We start from the raw sequence: 16,563 nt of genomic DNA, 5'->3' as shown, positions 1-16,563 counted from the left end.
TGCAGAAACCCGCTGAAGAAGCCAGAGACCCGCTGCAGAAGCCCGCTGCAGAAACCTGCTGCAGAAACCCGCTGCAGAAACCAGAAACCCGCTGCAGAAACCAGAAACCCGCTGCAGAAACCAGAAACCCGCTGCAGAAACCAGAGACCCGCTGCAGAAACCAGAGACCCGCTGCAGAAACCAGAAGCCCGCTGCAGAAACCAGAGACCCGCTGCAGAAACCCGCTGCAGAAGCCAGAAACCCGCTGCAGAAACCAGAGACCCGCTGCAGAGACCCGCTGCAGAAACCTGCTGCAGAAACCCGCTGCAGAAACCAGAAACCCGCTGCAGAAACCAGAGACCCGCTGCAGAAGCCAGAAACCCGCTGCAGAAACCAGAAACCCGCTGCAGAAGCCAGAAACCCGCTGCAGAAACCCGCTGCAGAAGCCAGAGACCCGCTGCAGAAACCCGCTGCAGAAACCAGAGACCCGCTGCAGAAACCCGCTGCAGAAGCCAGAGATCCGCTGCAGAAACCCGCTGCAGAAATCTGCTGCAGAAACCAGAAACCCGCTGCAGAAACCCGCTGCAGAAACCAGAGACCCGCTGCAGAAACCCGCTACAGAAACCTGCTGCAGAAATCTGCTGCAGAAACCAGAAACCCGCTGCAGAAGCCAGAGACCCACTGCAGAAACCAGAGACCCGCTGCAGAAACCCGCTGCAGAAACCAGAGACCCGCTGCAGAAACCCGCTGCAGAAACCAGAAACCCGCTGCAGAAACCAGAAACCCGCTCCGCTGCAGAAACCTGCTGCAGAAACCAGAAACCCGCTGCAGAAACCAGAAACCCGCTGCAGAAACCCGCTCCGCTGCAGAAACCCGCTCCGCTGCAGAAACCTGCTGCAGAAATGCAGAAACCCGCTGCAGAGACCCGCTGCAGAAATGCAGAAACCCGCTGCAGAGACCCGCTGCAGAAATGCAGAAACCCGCTGCAGAAATGCAGAAACCCGCTGCAGAAATGCAGAAACCCGCTGCAGAAACCAGAGACCCGCTGCAGAAACCCGCTGCAGAAACCAGAGACCCGCTGCAGAAACCTGCTGCAGAAACCAGAAACCCGCTGCAGAAACCTGCTGCAGAAACCAGAAACCCGCTGCAGAAACCAGAAACCCGCTCCGCTGCAGAAACCCGCTCCGCTGCAGAAACCCGCTGCAGAAGCCAGAAACCCGCTGCAGAAACCAGAGACCCGCTGCAGAAACCCGCTGCAGAAGCCAGAGACCCGCTGCAGAAGCCAGAAACCCGCTGCAGAAACCAGAAACCCGCTGCAGAAACCCGCTGCAGAAACCAGAGACCCGCTGCAGAAACCAGAAACCCGCTGCAGAAACCCGCTGCAGAAACCAGAGACCCGCTGCAGAAACCAGAGACCCGCTGCAGAAACCCGCTGAAGAAGCCAGAGACCCGCTGCAGAAGCCCGCTGAAGAAGCCAGAGACCCGCTGCAGAAGCCCGCTGCAGAAACCTGCTGCAGAAACCCGCTGCAGAAACCCGCTGCAGAAACCCGCTGAAGAAGCCAGAGACCCGCTGCAGAAGCCCGCTGCAGAAACCCGCTGCAGAAACCCGCTGCAGAAACCAGAAACCCGCTGCAGAAACCAGAAACCCGCTGCAGAAACCAGAAACCCGCTGCAGAAACCAGAGACCCGCTGCAGAAACCAGAGACCCGCTGCAGAAACCAGAAGCCCGCTGCAGAAACCAGAGACCCGCTGCAGAAACCCGCTGCAGAAGCCAGAAACCCGCTGCAGAAACCAGAGACCCGCTGCAGAGACCCGCTGCAGAAACCTGCTGCAGAAACCAGAAACCCGCTGCAGAAACCAGAGACCCGCTGCAGAAGCCAGAAACCCGCTGCAGAAACCAGAAACCCGCTGCAGAAGCCAGAAACCCGCTGCAGAAACCCGCTGCAGAAGCCAGAGACCCGCTGCAGAAACCCGCTGCAGAAACCAGAGACCCGCTGCAGAAACCCGCTGCAGAAGCCAGAGATCCGCTGCAGAAACCCGCTGCAGAAATCTGCTGCAGAAACCAGAAACCCGCTGCAGAAACCCGCTGCAGAAACCAGAGACCCGCTGCAGAAACCCGCTACAGAAACCTGCTGCAGAAATCTGCTGCAGAAACCAGAAACCCGCTGCAGAAGCCAGAGACCCACTGCAGAAACCAGAGACCCGCTGCAGAAACCCGCTGCAGAAACCAGAGACCCGCTGCAGAAACCCGCTGCAGAAACCTGCTGCAGAAGCCAGAAACCCGCTGCAGAAACCAGAGACCCGCTGCAGAAACCCGCTACAGAAACCTGCTGCAGAAATCTGCTGCAGAAACCAGAAACCCGCTGCAGAAGCCAGAGACCCACTGCAGAAACCAGAGACCCGCTGCAGAAACCCGCTGCAGAAACCAGAGACCCGCTGCAGAAACCAGAAACCCGCTGCAGAAACCAGAAACCCGCTCCGCTGCAGAAACCTGCTGCAGAAACCAGAAACCCGCTGCAGAAACCAGAAACCCGCTGCAGAAACCCGCTCCGCTGCAGAAACCCGCTCCGCTGCAGAAACCTGCTGCAGAAATGCAGAAACCCGCTGCAGAGACCCGCTGCAGAAATGCAGAAACCCGCTGCAGAGACCCGCTGCAGAAATGCAGAAACCCGCTGCAGAAACCCGCTGCAGAAATGCAGAAACCCGCTGCAGAAACCAGAGACCCGCTGCAGAAACCCGCTGCAGAAACCAGAGACCCGCTGCAGAAACCTGCTGCAGAAACCAGAAACCCGCTGCAGAAACCTGCTGCAGAAACCAGAAACCCGCTGCAGAAACCAGAAACCCGCTCCGCTGCAGAAACCCGCTCCGCTGCAGAAACCTGCTGCAGAAGCCCGCTGCAGAAACCAGAAACCCGCTGCAGACATGCAGAAACCCACTGCAGAAACCAGAAACCCACTGCAGAAACCCGCTGCTCTCTTGCAGCAACTATACCTCTGTCAGATCCGGAAACCTGTTCCTCAAACGTACAGTTTAAAAACAGTGAATGCCTCCTCAATAGAAACATATTTTGCAAAACACAAAAACACTTGCTTTCATACAAAATGCAAATGTAATGCACATTTCTGCAAACCAGTGAATATACATCTCTGCAACTGACACAAAAATCAATGGAATAAGTCTTGCTAATTAAAATGGATGAATTTGTTCACAGCTGAAGGCAACTAATCCCACAGCCAACCTCACAGATGCCAGTTATAGCTGCTAAATTGTTCTATGAACAATCAACACTCTCTCACACACACACATACACACACACACACACACACACACACACACACACACACACACATACACACACACACACGTGTGTGCACACAGGTCAGGTTAGCAGTGAGTTGGTCTGTGTGTGGTGGTAGAACTGGCTGTAAGCTCACAGGTCAGAGTCACACTGAATGAAACTTTGGTCCACTTGACTCGCAATGTAACCCAAATGAGTAGAACTGTAAGTCATTTCTCAACACTTTCATACAAAATGTAAATGTTGGGAACATTTTTCACAAAATTCTATACAATTGACACAATTCATTAAAGTAAATTGTGTCAAACAGCCTCAGCTGAGAAATTTCTATCAAAGTGACTTCTGTTTGGGGAACTGTGCCCAGGAAGTTGAGTGAACTGCAGTCTGAACGGGATACAGGCCACAATTGCAGACCACGTCATTAATTACAACAGAGAGAAGAAACTTCTGCAACTGAGGAAAAAACTGTACGCATCCTCACCTACAAGACTAAAGGTGTATATGAAAACATGCATACAGAGTGGTTACTCTTACAGCATGAAGCCCTTCTCACCTCTCTCCTGCACGAAGTAGGCCAGATAGAGGTCCAGCTCCTTGACGGAGACGCTGATGTGGTGCGGCTGGACACAGAGAATGGAGTTGCTGCACTGGCCGGCTTTGACCAGCCGCTCGCCGTCCGTGCTCTCCAGCGGAATGCCCTTGAAGAGGATGACCATCACCAGGTCCAGGCGCCACACCTTGTCGGCCTGGCGCAGGCAGTCGATGCGGCGCATCTTTCCCTTCTGGTCGGGGTTGGAGAGCACACAGCACGGTGGCTTCTTCCCAGTGATGGTCAGCACGAAGTCCTCACGGCACTCCGGCCGGATATCCTTGCGCAGTTTGGCCAGAAGTCGCGACGCCCACTTCTGCTTGAGCTCAGGCTTCTCGCCCAGCAGCTCGTCCTTCACCGCGCGCTCCTCGTCCTTCGTCATCCTCTTCTCGTGCTTCTTGAAGTACTTGCGCTTGCGTGCCTGCAGGTTGAACCAGGTGTAGGCGAAGGCCCGCACATGGGGCAGGAGCGCCTCAATGAACGGATGAAACTCATCCTGCAGACAGAGAGAGACACATCAGAGAGGTTTATTACTGAGCCCAGGACCACACAACTGCTGCTACACCCTGCAGATGCAGTTGCCTTCTCCAGCTCCAACACAACTTCAGAATTTCAGAATGAAAGCAGTCTTTACTTTTTTACAACCTTTTGTTCAGTCATGATGACCCCCAAAGAGAAATGTGGCATCAAAAGTAAAATATAGGCAAACTAGCTTAAATTTGCTATTTTACTTTGTGACAGCACAAAAGTGATATATTCCATTTCAAAGTGGTATATGCCTCAAGAAGAGAGGAGACCTCCTCCAAGCCAAAATCCCACCATCCACTGCAATGTTTCTAATGGAAACCTGCCTGATCTCTTTTTACCCAGCGTATGTATATATACACATTCATCTGTGGCACACAGCAGATCCTCTGCAGACAGCACTGCAGAGAGAAGCCCCGCCCATCCAGAGACACCGCCCACTACCGGGCAGTGGGAAGCTACAGAGAAATCTTAATTTAAGAAAAAATGTCTCCTACACTGCAGGAGAGTATGAATTTGGATTTGCTAATAGATGTTTGATGGTTGTTGCTTTGGGCTCTCTGAATGGACATTTATGAATAGCAAAATGGAAACACAACTCAGAATAGAATAATAAAATAACACGCTTCATCCCTGTATGTGACACATTTCTGTCATGATTTTCCTTCCGCAGAATCTCTGCTGACAGAGACGGACTGCAGCCCTCACTGGCGATGACCTCCAGTGTGTTTTACTGAAGTTTTGCAATATTGCAGGCAACCACAGGACAGGGTCCATAACCTTGTGCTTTTTTGGGTTGGAAAAGGAAACCTGATTCTTACATGCTAATTTTACTCCACAGTAACAGCAGGGTGCACTGTGTTTTTATTTCCAGCTGACTTCATACAAAAACAATACAGAAAACAGTTTGCTATAATTCTGCAGTCCAGCAGTCAATGCACTCAAACACACACTCTCTATAACCCTCTCTCTCTCTCACACACACACACACACACACACACACACACACACACACACACTCTCTATAACCCTCTCTCTCTCTCACACACACAAACACACACACACACACACACACACACACACACACTCTCTATAACCCTCTCTCTCTCACACACACACACACACACACACACACACACACACACACATCTGTAATCAAAGGCGACAGCGGGATCGTGGACGAATGACTGTAACTGTGTACATTTCCAAAGTTGCCGCAGACAGACGAGAGCACGGATCCGGTCTGATGAGAACAAGCTCCACAGTCAGGGATGGACACAGATATGAAAGGGGCCACTTTGGGAATCTGCCACATTATGTCTTCATGTCAGATGAGGGGAGGGTTGTAGTGAGTAAAAACTTTCCCCTTATTTGAGAGTGTATGTTAACGAAAACTGATAATATCATGGCACATTTGGAGTGAAGCCAAAGCAGGATGAAGCAGGCTTTGTTTTGTCTTGAGGGCTTGAAGGCTTGGAGAAATCCAGTGTTCAGTGCTGCAGCATTTCGCTATGAAGCCACATTTCAGCAGGTTTCTATCCCCGACCAAACACACCACCTACCCCCCACACCAAACTCACCACCTACTCCCCCCCCCCCCCCCCCCACCACACACACCGCCTACCCCGCTACACCACACACACCACCTACCCCCCACACCAAACACACCACCTACCTTCCCCACCACACATACCACCTACCCCCCTACACCACACACACCACCTACCCCCCCCCCCCCCACCACACACACCACCTACCCCCCTACACCACACACACCACCTACCCCCCCCACCACACACACCACCAACCCCCCTACACCAAACACACCACCTAACCCCCCCCCCACACACACAGCACTTGTCAGAATGTGAGGAGTGTGAGCGCTATAGTGCTTTACCCATAAAGCTCTGCTAAATGCAGCAGCAAATCCACCCCTCCTGCGCTCAGCTCTCAGACAAGGGTCTATATCACTTTACACCAGCGCTGGAATGATCCGGTGATTTGACTGATCAAGGAATTTTACAATTCAGACATTTTGTTCTGTGAGTCAAAATGGTTTTGGGCCCTGCTGGGATTAATGATACAAAACTATTTTTATAGAGCATTAAGCACTTTTTCCAGCAGTTCATTCATTTAGTGTCCTTTGGTGGCTGGAGAACCCAGGGACAGACAGGCCTTCACAGCTGGGTTTGTGTAGTAACTGAATCATTTTGTTTTTGTAGGGACCAGAGAAATATGTTTTTACTTCTTTTCATCTCTAGGATACGTCTTTCCTAAAAGAAAAACACTTGATTTATATTCAAGTGTTTTTCCGCGCAGTGAGGAGTGGTGGATGGAGAGCAGGGGTAGGGTGCACACACACACACACACACACACACGCACAATTTTGCTCTTTTAAAATATGCTACTGCCTGACAAAGGGCTGAAGAGGAGAAATAACACCAAAATAGAATGACATTACAGGCATCAGTTTTACTTGTAAAATTACAAGCATTTTTAAAATTAAATGCGGAGACCCACAGCAAAACAACAAACATTCATCAGGCACTTTCACAGTGATTCCAGCCTGTTGAACTCTAATATCTGATACAGATGGCAGATTTCTGATTTGCCTCTGATTTCTGGCTTTCTGATTTCCGATTTGTGATGCATAAAAGGACATGGCTGTGATACCACTGTGAAAATCTGTCGTGTGGCAGGATCTTCAGCCGGTGGAGAGCAGAGAAAAGAGACTCTTTCATGACTGTGTTACTGATTGATGGCTCGTTATTGATTGTAGATTTAAGTAACTGATCTTGAAACAGCATTATGGACAGGACCCTCTATTTGCTGGATATTGTCACCATTGATACATCATCAACCCTGTCATACTCAATATCACAGGATAAAACACCAAGGGTAAACTCCAAAATGTGCACTTACACCCTCAGTGAGGACTTCAGGGCCTCACTGGGCTGTAATGCAGGCCCAGGGGGCGGGTGCAGAGACAGTGCCACAGTGCTGCCCCCCTCAGATCTGACCTTTCAAACACAGGCCAGGAACTTTTCCCTTTCTCACAATGACGGTGAGACGCTGCAGAATCTGATGTGTTTAATCAAAAAGACTTACAGTCTGTCTGTTACTGCAAGGCTAGTAATGGCACTTTTAGCACAGCTCTCTGATTGGCTAGGGCTAAAGCCCACCTCCCTCTGTGTGCCTGGCCAATGGCTGTGTAACTGTGTAACTGTGCAGCAAGTCACCGAGAATGCAGGCAATGAACCACACTGCTGGCAGCCACACACTGTGAGCTCAGCCTGCACCCCACACCTCTGAGCCCAGTGCAGAGGCAGGCTGCTGCGGGGGCACTCCAGGTCACGTCAAACCCTTCAGAGGGGAACGCAGAACATGAGAAGCACTGGAAAGATTTCCATGATTTTATGAAAGGAATTCACGATTCTTCTCTCTGGTTTTGTTGTCTTTGCCAGCAGTAAAGAAAGGCAGGTTTCATTTCCCTCTCTGATTCCAACCCCTAAACCTGGGGAAAAATGCATCAGAACCAGCCGCACACAATCAGTGCCAATGAGCTTCCACGTGTGCAGGAGTGACGAGGAACATCAGCAATCAGGCAGGTGAACAATAAAGGTGTCGTGCAGGGACCGCTGAAGGAATGTTCCAGAAACGTTACAGAGGGTAGGGAGCTGTAGTCTAAGTGGGTGAAAGGGGATCCGGTGCTGACATCCACTGTGGGTCACAAAGCTCCTCTGACTGAACACTCCCACTACACACTGTCACTACACACTCCCACTGACCACTATCACAACACACTCCCACTGACCACTGTCACTACACACTCCCACTCACCACTGTCACTGACCACTGTCACTACACACTCCCACTGACCACTCCCACTGACCACTGTCACTGATCACTGTCACTACACACTCCCACTGACCACTCCCACTGACCACTCCCACTGACCACTGTCACTACACATTCCCACTGACCACTCCCACTGACCACTGTCACTACACATTCCCACTGACCACTGTCACTGACCACTGTCACTGACCACTGTCACCGTACACTCTCACTGACCACTGTCACTACACACTCCCACTGACCACTCCCACTGACCACTACCACTGACCACTACCACTGACCACTCCCACTGACCACTCTCACTGACCACTGTCACTACACACTCCCACTGACCACTCCCACTGACCACTACCACTGACCACTCCCACTGACCACTCCCACTGACCACTGTCACTACACATTCCCACTGACCACTACCACTGACCACTCCCACTGACCACTGTCACCATACACTCCCAATGACCACTGTCACTACACACTCCCACTGACCACTCCCACAACTGAGCTCTGACCTTCGCCAGACTCTGCATTCTGTGAATCAGAGGCTGGTCTGAAAGCGTTCAATACGCGCAGTCTCTCACTAAACACCGTGCTCAATGGCGGCTAGCACAACACAGGGTTTACAACACAATTGCACATAGCATCGTAATTCGGAGCGTCTGAGCAGGTGAGTATGCAGGTGGGAGCAGGATGGGACGCTGTATGGAGAACCTCACACTTCACTACAGCATTCATAAAAAACCGTACCATTTCCAAAGCAGCTACTCAAAACATGCACCTGCGTGAAGCAAAGTCAGACAGGTAAGATGTTCCACTCAACCCAAACTGATACATCACACAGCAGGAAATGCAGCTTCTGTGTAAAGCTAACCATTGTTATGTTTAAGTTGCAACTAAAACAAATTACTTCCTACCCAAACAATCACTCAGCAAAACATCTTCAAAAGCCTGAATCCTAGGTGAGACCAGCCTGGCCCTGTGGAAACTGCTGACAGAACAGAGAGGGTTCAGTGGGCTGGGAAACTGGGTAAATTCCAGCAGATTTCCCAAGCATAATCTAATGAGCAATCAGCTAATATCTAACACAGGTCATCTGACGTCAGCCTGAATTAGGAGCTGATGACATGAGAGAGAGGGGAGAGGTGAACGGCCAGGCTGGAGGTGACCGCTGTGGGGACAGAGCTCTGCTTGTCTGCAGACCCATCCCCATTGCTGCCTTAATCTAATTAAGGGAGCAACGCTGAAATTCAATTGGGTCCGTCTCTCCTGGATAAAGCCCTTTTAATCCAGCAAAATCCTGAGGAAAATGAACTAGGTCTTCTACTCACCCCCTCCCCCCACAGGGGAGCGGCTGTGAAAAGACCAAATTAAACTAAATCCATTTTCAAACAGAGTGAATAATTCATGAGTCAAAAGAGATGATCATAGGGATGCTTTCAATTATTCAAAATCAAAACTGAATTTAAAAAATTCATGGTCTCTCTCTCGTCAGTGGACTGATCTGATTTCTGTCTGAGCTGTGGGAAGGGAGGTACCTTTCTGCACTCCTGGAACTGCCTTTCCAAAAACCCACCTAAAGTATTTAACACCAACTGACTTGAATATGCAAAACATTCTTAATCTGACGGGGTCAGTGGTTAACAGTCACATGATCATACTGGAGTCATGGTAGGTAATGAGGAGATTATTTCGGTTCTGTGTTTTCCTGCAAGATTCACTTAAAACGTGTCCTGCAGCAATCTAGCTGCAGAACACTGCACCATCAGCTCTACTGGGAAACGGGAAAGACCGGAGGGAAGAAGGCTGGCCCACAGAACCGCGCTCCCTCGTGACACATGCTTCAGGTGCCAGCTTGTAAAATGAAATGATTTTGCCATCACAGGAGAGTCACAGGGGGCCGTAGCAGGTAGGGCAGTTCCTACACATTTCATCCTCAACAGTCACACACTGACAGAGACTTTAGCTGGAGTCTGTCCTGTCAGGAGAGAGGAGCCACTCTTTGGTCTGTGTAAATGGGAGCCACAAGCAGACAGAAGGAGCCTCCTGATCATACTGCCAGCCCCTCTCTGCTGCTTCCCTCAGCCTGTAAAACATCGGCCTCCATCACTGCATCACTGTGCTGAGGCCGTCCCAGCGTCCCGTCAGCTTCAGCTTCAGCTCGCTGAGGCCGTCCCAGCGTCCCGTCAGCTTCAGCTCGCTGAGGCTGTCCCAGCGTCCCGTCAGCTTCAGCTTCAGCTTCAGCTCGCTGAGGCCGTCCCAGCGTCCCATCAGCTTCAGCTTCAGCTGGACTGGGTAAGCAGCCCTGTGTACTCAGGCTGCTTTGTGCTGATGAGTGCTCATTCAGCTAGGAATCAGGTCACTAAAATTATACACAAATTATAAGTCACTACTGACAGCATGTGAAACCAATGTACAATACCAAGATCAGTAAGGTAATAGTACCTCTTCCCTTGACCACGTGCTTTTAGAATATCAAAGCTTTTTAAAGCATGCATCACACATGATTGTTTTAAAGCCCACAGGAGAGAGGAGCAGAGAGCCTCCAGGCTGATGGATGAGGATTGAGCTTCATTTAGAGCCTCTCTCCAGATCTTCATGCACTTTTTTCATTTTGGCTTAAAGGATGGGGCAAGTGTTTTTCTTCTGTTCCTTACATAATATTTTCTGATTTCTGAGAGCTCCATGCCTGTAATGTTGTGTAAATGATGATGAAATAAAAGGAAAAGAAAAGGGTTTGTACTCTCCAACATGTTCCCTCTTGTGAGAGCTTGTGAAATGAGCTCTGAAGGACACAGGAGTTTATAAAACTACAGTTCGGGTCCAGCTCCAAGGGAGGAAAACACCTCAGACTGTGAACAAAGCTGAAGCAGTGAAGAAAATCCTCCTTAAATGGATCTACACAGCACATAGACAGCGACATTCAGACACCCTCTAAGAACCAGCACTTCTGGAAAGGGAGCAACAAGTGGGCAGCAAAGCTGCGTCACCATGCGAACGGTCAAAACGAGAAAAGCAGCTGTTCCAGCGCAAGCGGAAAACGGCCTCAGGTGCCCTGTGTGAGCACCATCCTGCCGGCACTCCTGACGTGCGCTGTTCTCCCGTTTGCTCTGAGCACAGCGTACCCTTCATAAGGGTGGCCTCTGCATTTGGGCTCAGGTCTCCAGAGGGATATTTACAGCCTGCAGGTGTGGGGCGAAAACTCACTCTGAAACACACCGCCCCTTCAGGATACTCTTCTCTGTATGAAGCACCGCTGATCTGCCTCCTGTCTGAATTTTCTCCTCCTTTTTATCACCGCTGTTCTGTGTACCTGTCTCAGAGATACCACAGCAGTGCACACATTTGCTGCACACCCGCCAGGATTCCTGAACTCCTGACCAGGAGTTTAAGCAGCATCTAAACTGAAAATGGTAAAATGTAAATGCTGCCAGATTGTGGAACCTCCTGTGGATCAAAAACTTTCAACTAGTTTTTGTCACCGACATCTTTGGAAGATCATCCCAAATAACAGGGCATGGAAATGAGATCATGGTATGAGAAGCAAAAATATTATTCACAGCAAGGAGTCAGTGATTCATGTTCTACGTCGAAGAAAACACTAAAGTTTGGCATGAGCACAACAGCTCAAAAATCTCAGAGGAAATGTGGGAGGAAATGACATCATTCCACTCCTAATCTCCAGCCTTGGGCCAGCTCCATGGCCTCAAACTCTCTCGTTTGGTTGAAGAGGACAAAAACAGACACACTAACAGGGAAGAAAAGGACCTGAATGAAGGATACATACTCCTGAAAACACAAAGAAAAAATGAGAGAAAGGGAGAAAGGGAGAAAGAGAGAAAGAGAGAAGCAAAAGGGAGACAGAGAGAAAGAGAGAGATGTGACGGTGCTGTAGCTCTCCCGAAGCAGCGCTGTGGTCACATGCCGGCGGAGCGCTGACGTGTCCCTCCTGCTGCATCTCCTCTCCCTGTCCTCTCAGGCACTTCCCCATTCACACAGGTTTCTGCCTCAGCCTGTAACACACCTCGAACAGGCAGCCGTACACTGCCTCAGCCTGTAACACACACCTCGAGCAGACAGCCGTACACTGCCTCAGCCTGTAACACACACCTCGAGCAGGCAGCCGTACACTGCCTCAACCTGTAACACACACCTCGAGCAGACAGCCGTACACTGCCTCAACCTGTAACACACACCTCGAGCAGGCAGCCGTACACTGCCTCAGCCTGTAACACACACCTCGAGCAGGCAGCCGTACACTGCCTCAGCCTGTAACACACACCTCGAGCAGGCAGCCGTACACTGCCTCAACCTGTAACACACACCTCGAACAGGCAGCCGTACACTGCCTCAGCCTGTAACACACACCTTGAGCAGACAGCCGTACACGGCTTTCACACACCCAGGCCCTTCCACACACTGCTCCCTGAGTGGTGAAACCATAGAGAGAGAGAGAGCAGCAGGGACTTCAAACTCTTACTGAAACAGTGAAGCTGAACGCGCTCTGTCCTCGGACTACCCCCTGCTTCTTTGGGAGGGGGGTGTTCAGTTACTCAACCAAGCAGCAAAAAATAAATTCAGGAAAAAGAAGCAGACCAAACCTAAAAAGTAGCTTAAATCATAAAAGTAGCTTAAAACAAGCCTCGTACCGGACAACAGCACTGACCTCTGTTCAACACCTCCAGTCTCTCAAGACTTATATTACAATCCTCACAAATGCTGGTCAGACCAAATTAGCAATGCTGTTCAGATTAACTCAGGAAGCCAGTTTGGCCTTCAATTATTTCGGTATCATAACTGCTGCAAATCTGCATCACTGTACATTTACATAATTTCCATAATAATGTCCTTTGCCATGTTTAAAAGGTATGGTAATGCAGAGTTGCCTGGGGTTGTGGCTTGAACCCCCTCTGTAGTATCACACCTGCCACCAGGCAGCCCACACCACCCTCCCAGAGACAGGGGTGTCAGTACAGACACAGGTGAAGTGAGTGTGAATATTAGTGAATGCGAGCAGTTAGAAGCAGAATGCCCTCAGCACCTGAGCTGATGTCAAGCAAAATAACTGACAAAAATCAATCTTCAGGATAACATCTGGCATGTACACGTGTGCATGATTATATGTGCACGCATGTGGCACACAAACGCATACAAGTTCCACGCTCTGAAATAAAGGAACAGAGTGACAGACAGGCAGCTGCTCCCCCTGCTGCTCTCCCTGCTCTCCCCACTGCTCTCCCCGCTGCTCTCCCCGCTGCTCTCCCCCTGCTGCTCTCCCTGCCCTCCCTGCTCCCCCTGCTGCTCTCCCCGCTGCTCTCCCCCTGCTGCTCTCCCTGCCCTCCCCGCTGCTCTCCCTGCTGCTCTCCCCACTGCTCTCCCCACTGCTCTCCCCACTGCTCTCCCCACTGCTCTCCCCGCTGCTCTCCCCGCTGCTCTCCCTGCTGCTCTCCCCGCTGCTCTCCCCCTGCTGCTCTCCCTGCCCTCCCCGCTGCTCTCCCTGCTGCTCTCCCCGCTCTCCCTGCTGCTCTCCCCGCTGCTCTCCCTGGCACAGCCTACAGCTCAGCAGCCACACCACTAACGTAGGGACAGCAGTTTCACTTCACTTTTTCAAACAGGGTCTGCTGGTACACTCTTTATTATTTTCAGCACCTGGGGCAGAGTGAGAGTCATTGAAAGCATGCCTGCTATCCTGCTAATGCAGTGCCAGGACTACACTACCCAGCTACCCCTCTGAGCCCCTTCTGCATCTCACAACCGCAGTACTGTAACACTGTTCATCATTGAGCCTCATCAAGTACAGTATGGCAACGCAGTGCAAGAGAGAGTAACACAGCACAAACAACACAGTCAGAGTAACACAGTGGGAACTACACAGTGAGAGTAACACAGTGGGAATTACACAGTGAGAGTAACACAGTGGGAACTACACAGTGAGAGTAACACAGTGGGAACTACACAGTGAGAATTTCACAGTACAGCAGGGCAGTACAAACAACCCTGCCCTTTGCTAAAGTCTGCTGCTGTCCCCTCCATGCAGCTCCTGCTGAGCTTCCTCTTCCAGGGACGCTTCTGCAGGAGTGGGCGGTGCAGCGACACCGTTCGCCCCCATCACCAAAAACAAATCTTTCCCCACACACCTGCTGCGGTGTGCGGTTAACACTGCGCATCAACAGCCTCCTACAGCAGCGGGACAGACACCACATGCAACACGCTTCGGCCTCCCTTTGGAGAACATTCATTCTGAGAGCTGGGGAACTTGCCTATGAAAAATACGCCTTGGTTTTAGTTCAAAGGCAGGGCAGAACTGACTGAGCAAGTTGGTATTTTATTGGTACGGAGGTCAAATCCACTGAGTTACATCAGCAGATGCTCAGAGTGCTGGGGATAACCATTCAGTATAACTTACAGCACCTATTCGACACAATAAATTATATATATATTGTTGATTGATGGTAACTGGAATTACTAAAAGGCAGCAAAATCTATAAATAAGTAAATAAACCCTGGACTTTGCCATGATGGTAGCATGTTCCTCCTTCCAGGTGGACAATTTTACAAAGGTACCAGGAGCACAAATCAGCCTGAAAACCACCTCCTCCTAAAACACACCAACAGACATACTGTTCTGGTACTTCAGGCTGGTTAAAAACAAATGAAAAAGGCATAGTTTGATTTACAGGTAAACCTGATTGAAGTAGAAAAATATCAATCAAACCTATTTCATTACATGATATACCTTTTCTCCCACAAGCCCTATTAAAATCTACACATCTGCAGCAGAAAGTGAGTTTGAGGTTCCGAACCGCAGCCAGGTGACCCAGCCTGGCACACTGCTGAAGCTGCCAGCCGCTGCACAGCAATGAGGTATGCCAGCTTCTCAGCACGTCTTCATTCTGTTACAAAATCAAACTCAGGAAAAGTATCTGATTGGACAGACTGAGCATACATGAATCAGCCCTAAAACAGACATGCATGTGGCGTGTGCAGGTGTGTCCAACCAAAGATTTTTCCTGGAGTTAATTATCAAACTTTTTAGAATCTTGACTTATCTTATAAGCTCTTTTTGCTACATAAACGACAGGTAACACTTTAAGAGACAGCAGCAGGTGCAATACAAACAGATTCCGCTAAGCCAGCTGATTCAGGTACATCAGAGCTAGCACAAAAGAGAAGAACTTCTGAAAGTGTGAGCAGACGGCAGCAGAGGTTGCGGCTCCAGGCGGACCTCAGATACGCCCGTGATGTAAACGTTTAGAATTTCTCACCATGGTTCCTCCCAGGGAGCCCGGATGCGGTATGAAGCACAGCCAGCCTTCCCCAAACATCTGCAGAGGTGGGCATCAGGGTGTGCGAAGACGCGCTGTGCCAAAAGAGCGGCATTTATATACGAGAGAACCCCCGCAGAGGGGCCCGCCTGCCACTCACTCACCCGCTCCCAGCTGCCACATCAACACCAAGCGGCTGCTCCACTTCGGCCACGTGGCCCACTTTCAGCTCCCCTTCCCCCAAGTGGCACCAAAAGATCAGTAAACTGCCTTTAAAAGCATAATATGCCAAAACTTCTAATAAACACATTAATGAATATTCTGATTAGCTCCTGGGATGGGGTATTATTAGACATGCTGGTCTTCACCAGTGATCCAGGACAGAGTTCAGTTTTCACATTCAGAACTTTCTGCAGAAAGCGGGGCACGCTAGCTCAGGAGCGATGGAGGAAACAGCCATGGACCAGTCCAAAAGCCCACTGGGGTTTCCCTGGCGACCAAAGCTGCACATCAAAAGCAATGCTGTGAACCAGGAAACGAGGCAGAGAAGCTTTCAGCATTAATTACTTACAGCTTGCACCCGCCCCCACTGCACTGACACTGGCCAATAAAAATACACTGACTGTTAATACAACAACAACAATAATAATAATAATAATAATAATAATAATAATAACTCTGCCAGGTTCAGGCACTGACACTCACCAGATTCAGGCACATTTTTCCAAACAGGCTGTAAACTGTGTCTGTCAGGGAGCTGTCACCCCTTAGCACTCACACACTTCCCTTCTGAACAAACACACCTACAGAGAAAAGCTGTGCTTCTTCAGTAAGCTCATTTTCCCAACAACCACAGCACAGCAGAAGCCTACAATTACATCCCAAACAGCAACATGTAAAATCAGCTGTGAGACTCTGTTCCTTCCTAGTCCATCTATGGGCTTCCAGTGACATAGAGGGCAACCCCACTGCCCCATCATGCATCTGAACTATTCATGTGCAACTTTCACACCAATTATAAGAACAAACAGAGAGAGAGGAACAGAGAGAGA

At 50.2% G+C, this 16,563-nt stretch overlaps 1 protein-coding gene across 3 annotated transcripts in view; it reads right to left on the bottom strand.

Annotated features, from left to right (window-relative positions):
* Window positions 1-16,563, bottom strand: part of LOC118795509 (nuclear factor 1 C-type-like) — a 71,767-nt gene that overhangs the window by 44,565 nt on the left and 10,639 nt on the right. For all 3 annotated transcript variants that reach the window (XM_036554043.1, XM_036554041.1, XM_036554044.1), the window contains exon 2: window positions 3,831-4,362. In XM_036554043.1, coding sequence (XP_036409936.1) covers window positions 3,831-4,362 — 532 coding nt within the window. The remainder of the gene's footprint in view (window positions 1-3,830; window positions 4,363-16,563) is intronic.

The sequence above is a fragment of the Megalops cyprinoides genome, chromosome 20 (assembly GCF_013368585.1).
Source record: "Megalops cyprinoides isolate fMegCyp1 chromosome 20, fMegCyp1.pri, whole genome shotgun sequence".
In the NCBI taxonomy this organism is placed as follows: domain Eukaryota; kingdom Metazoa; phylum Chordata; class Actinopteri; order Elopiformes; family Megalopidae; genus Megalops; species Megalops cyprinoides.
This window is presented reverse-complemented; position numbering and strand designations above follow the sequence as displayed.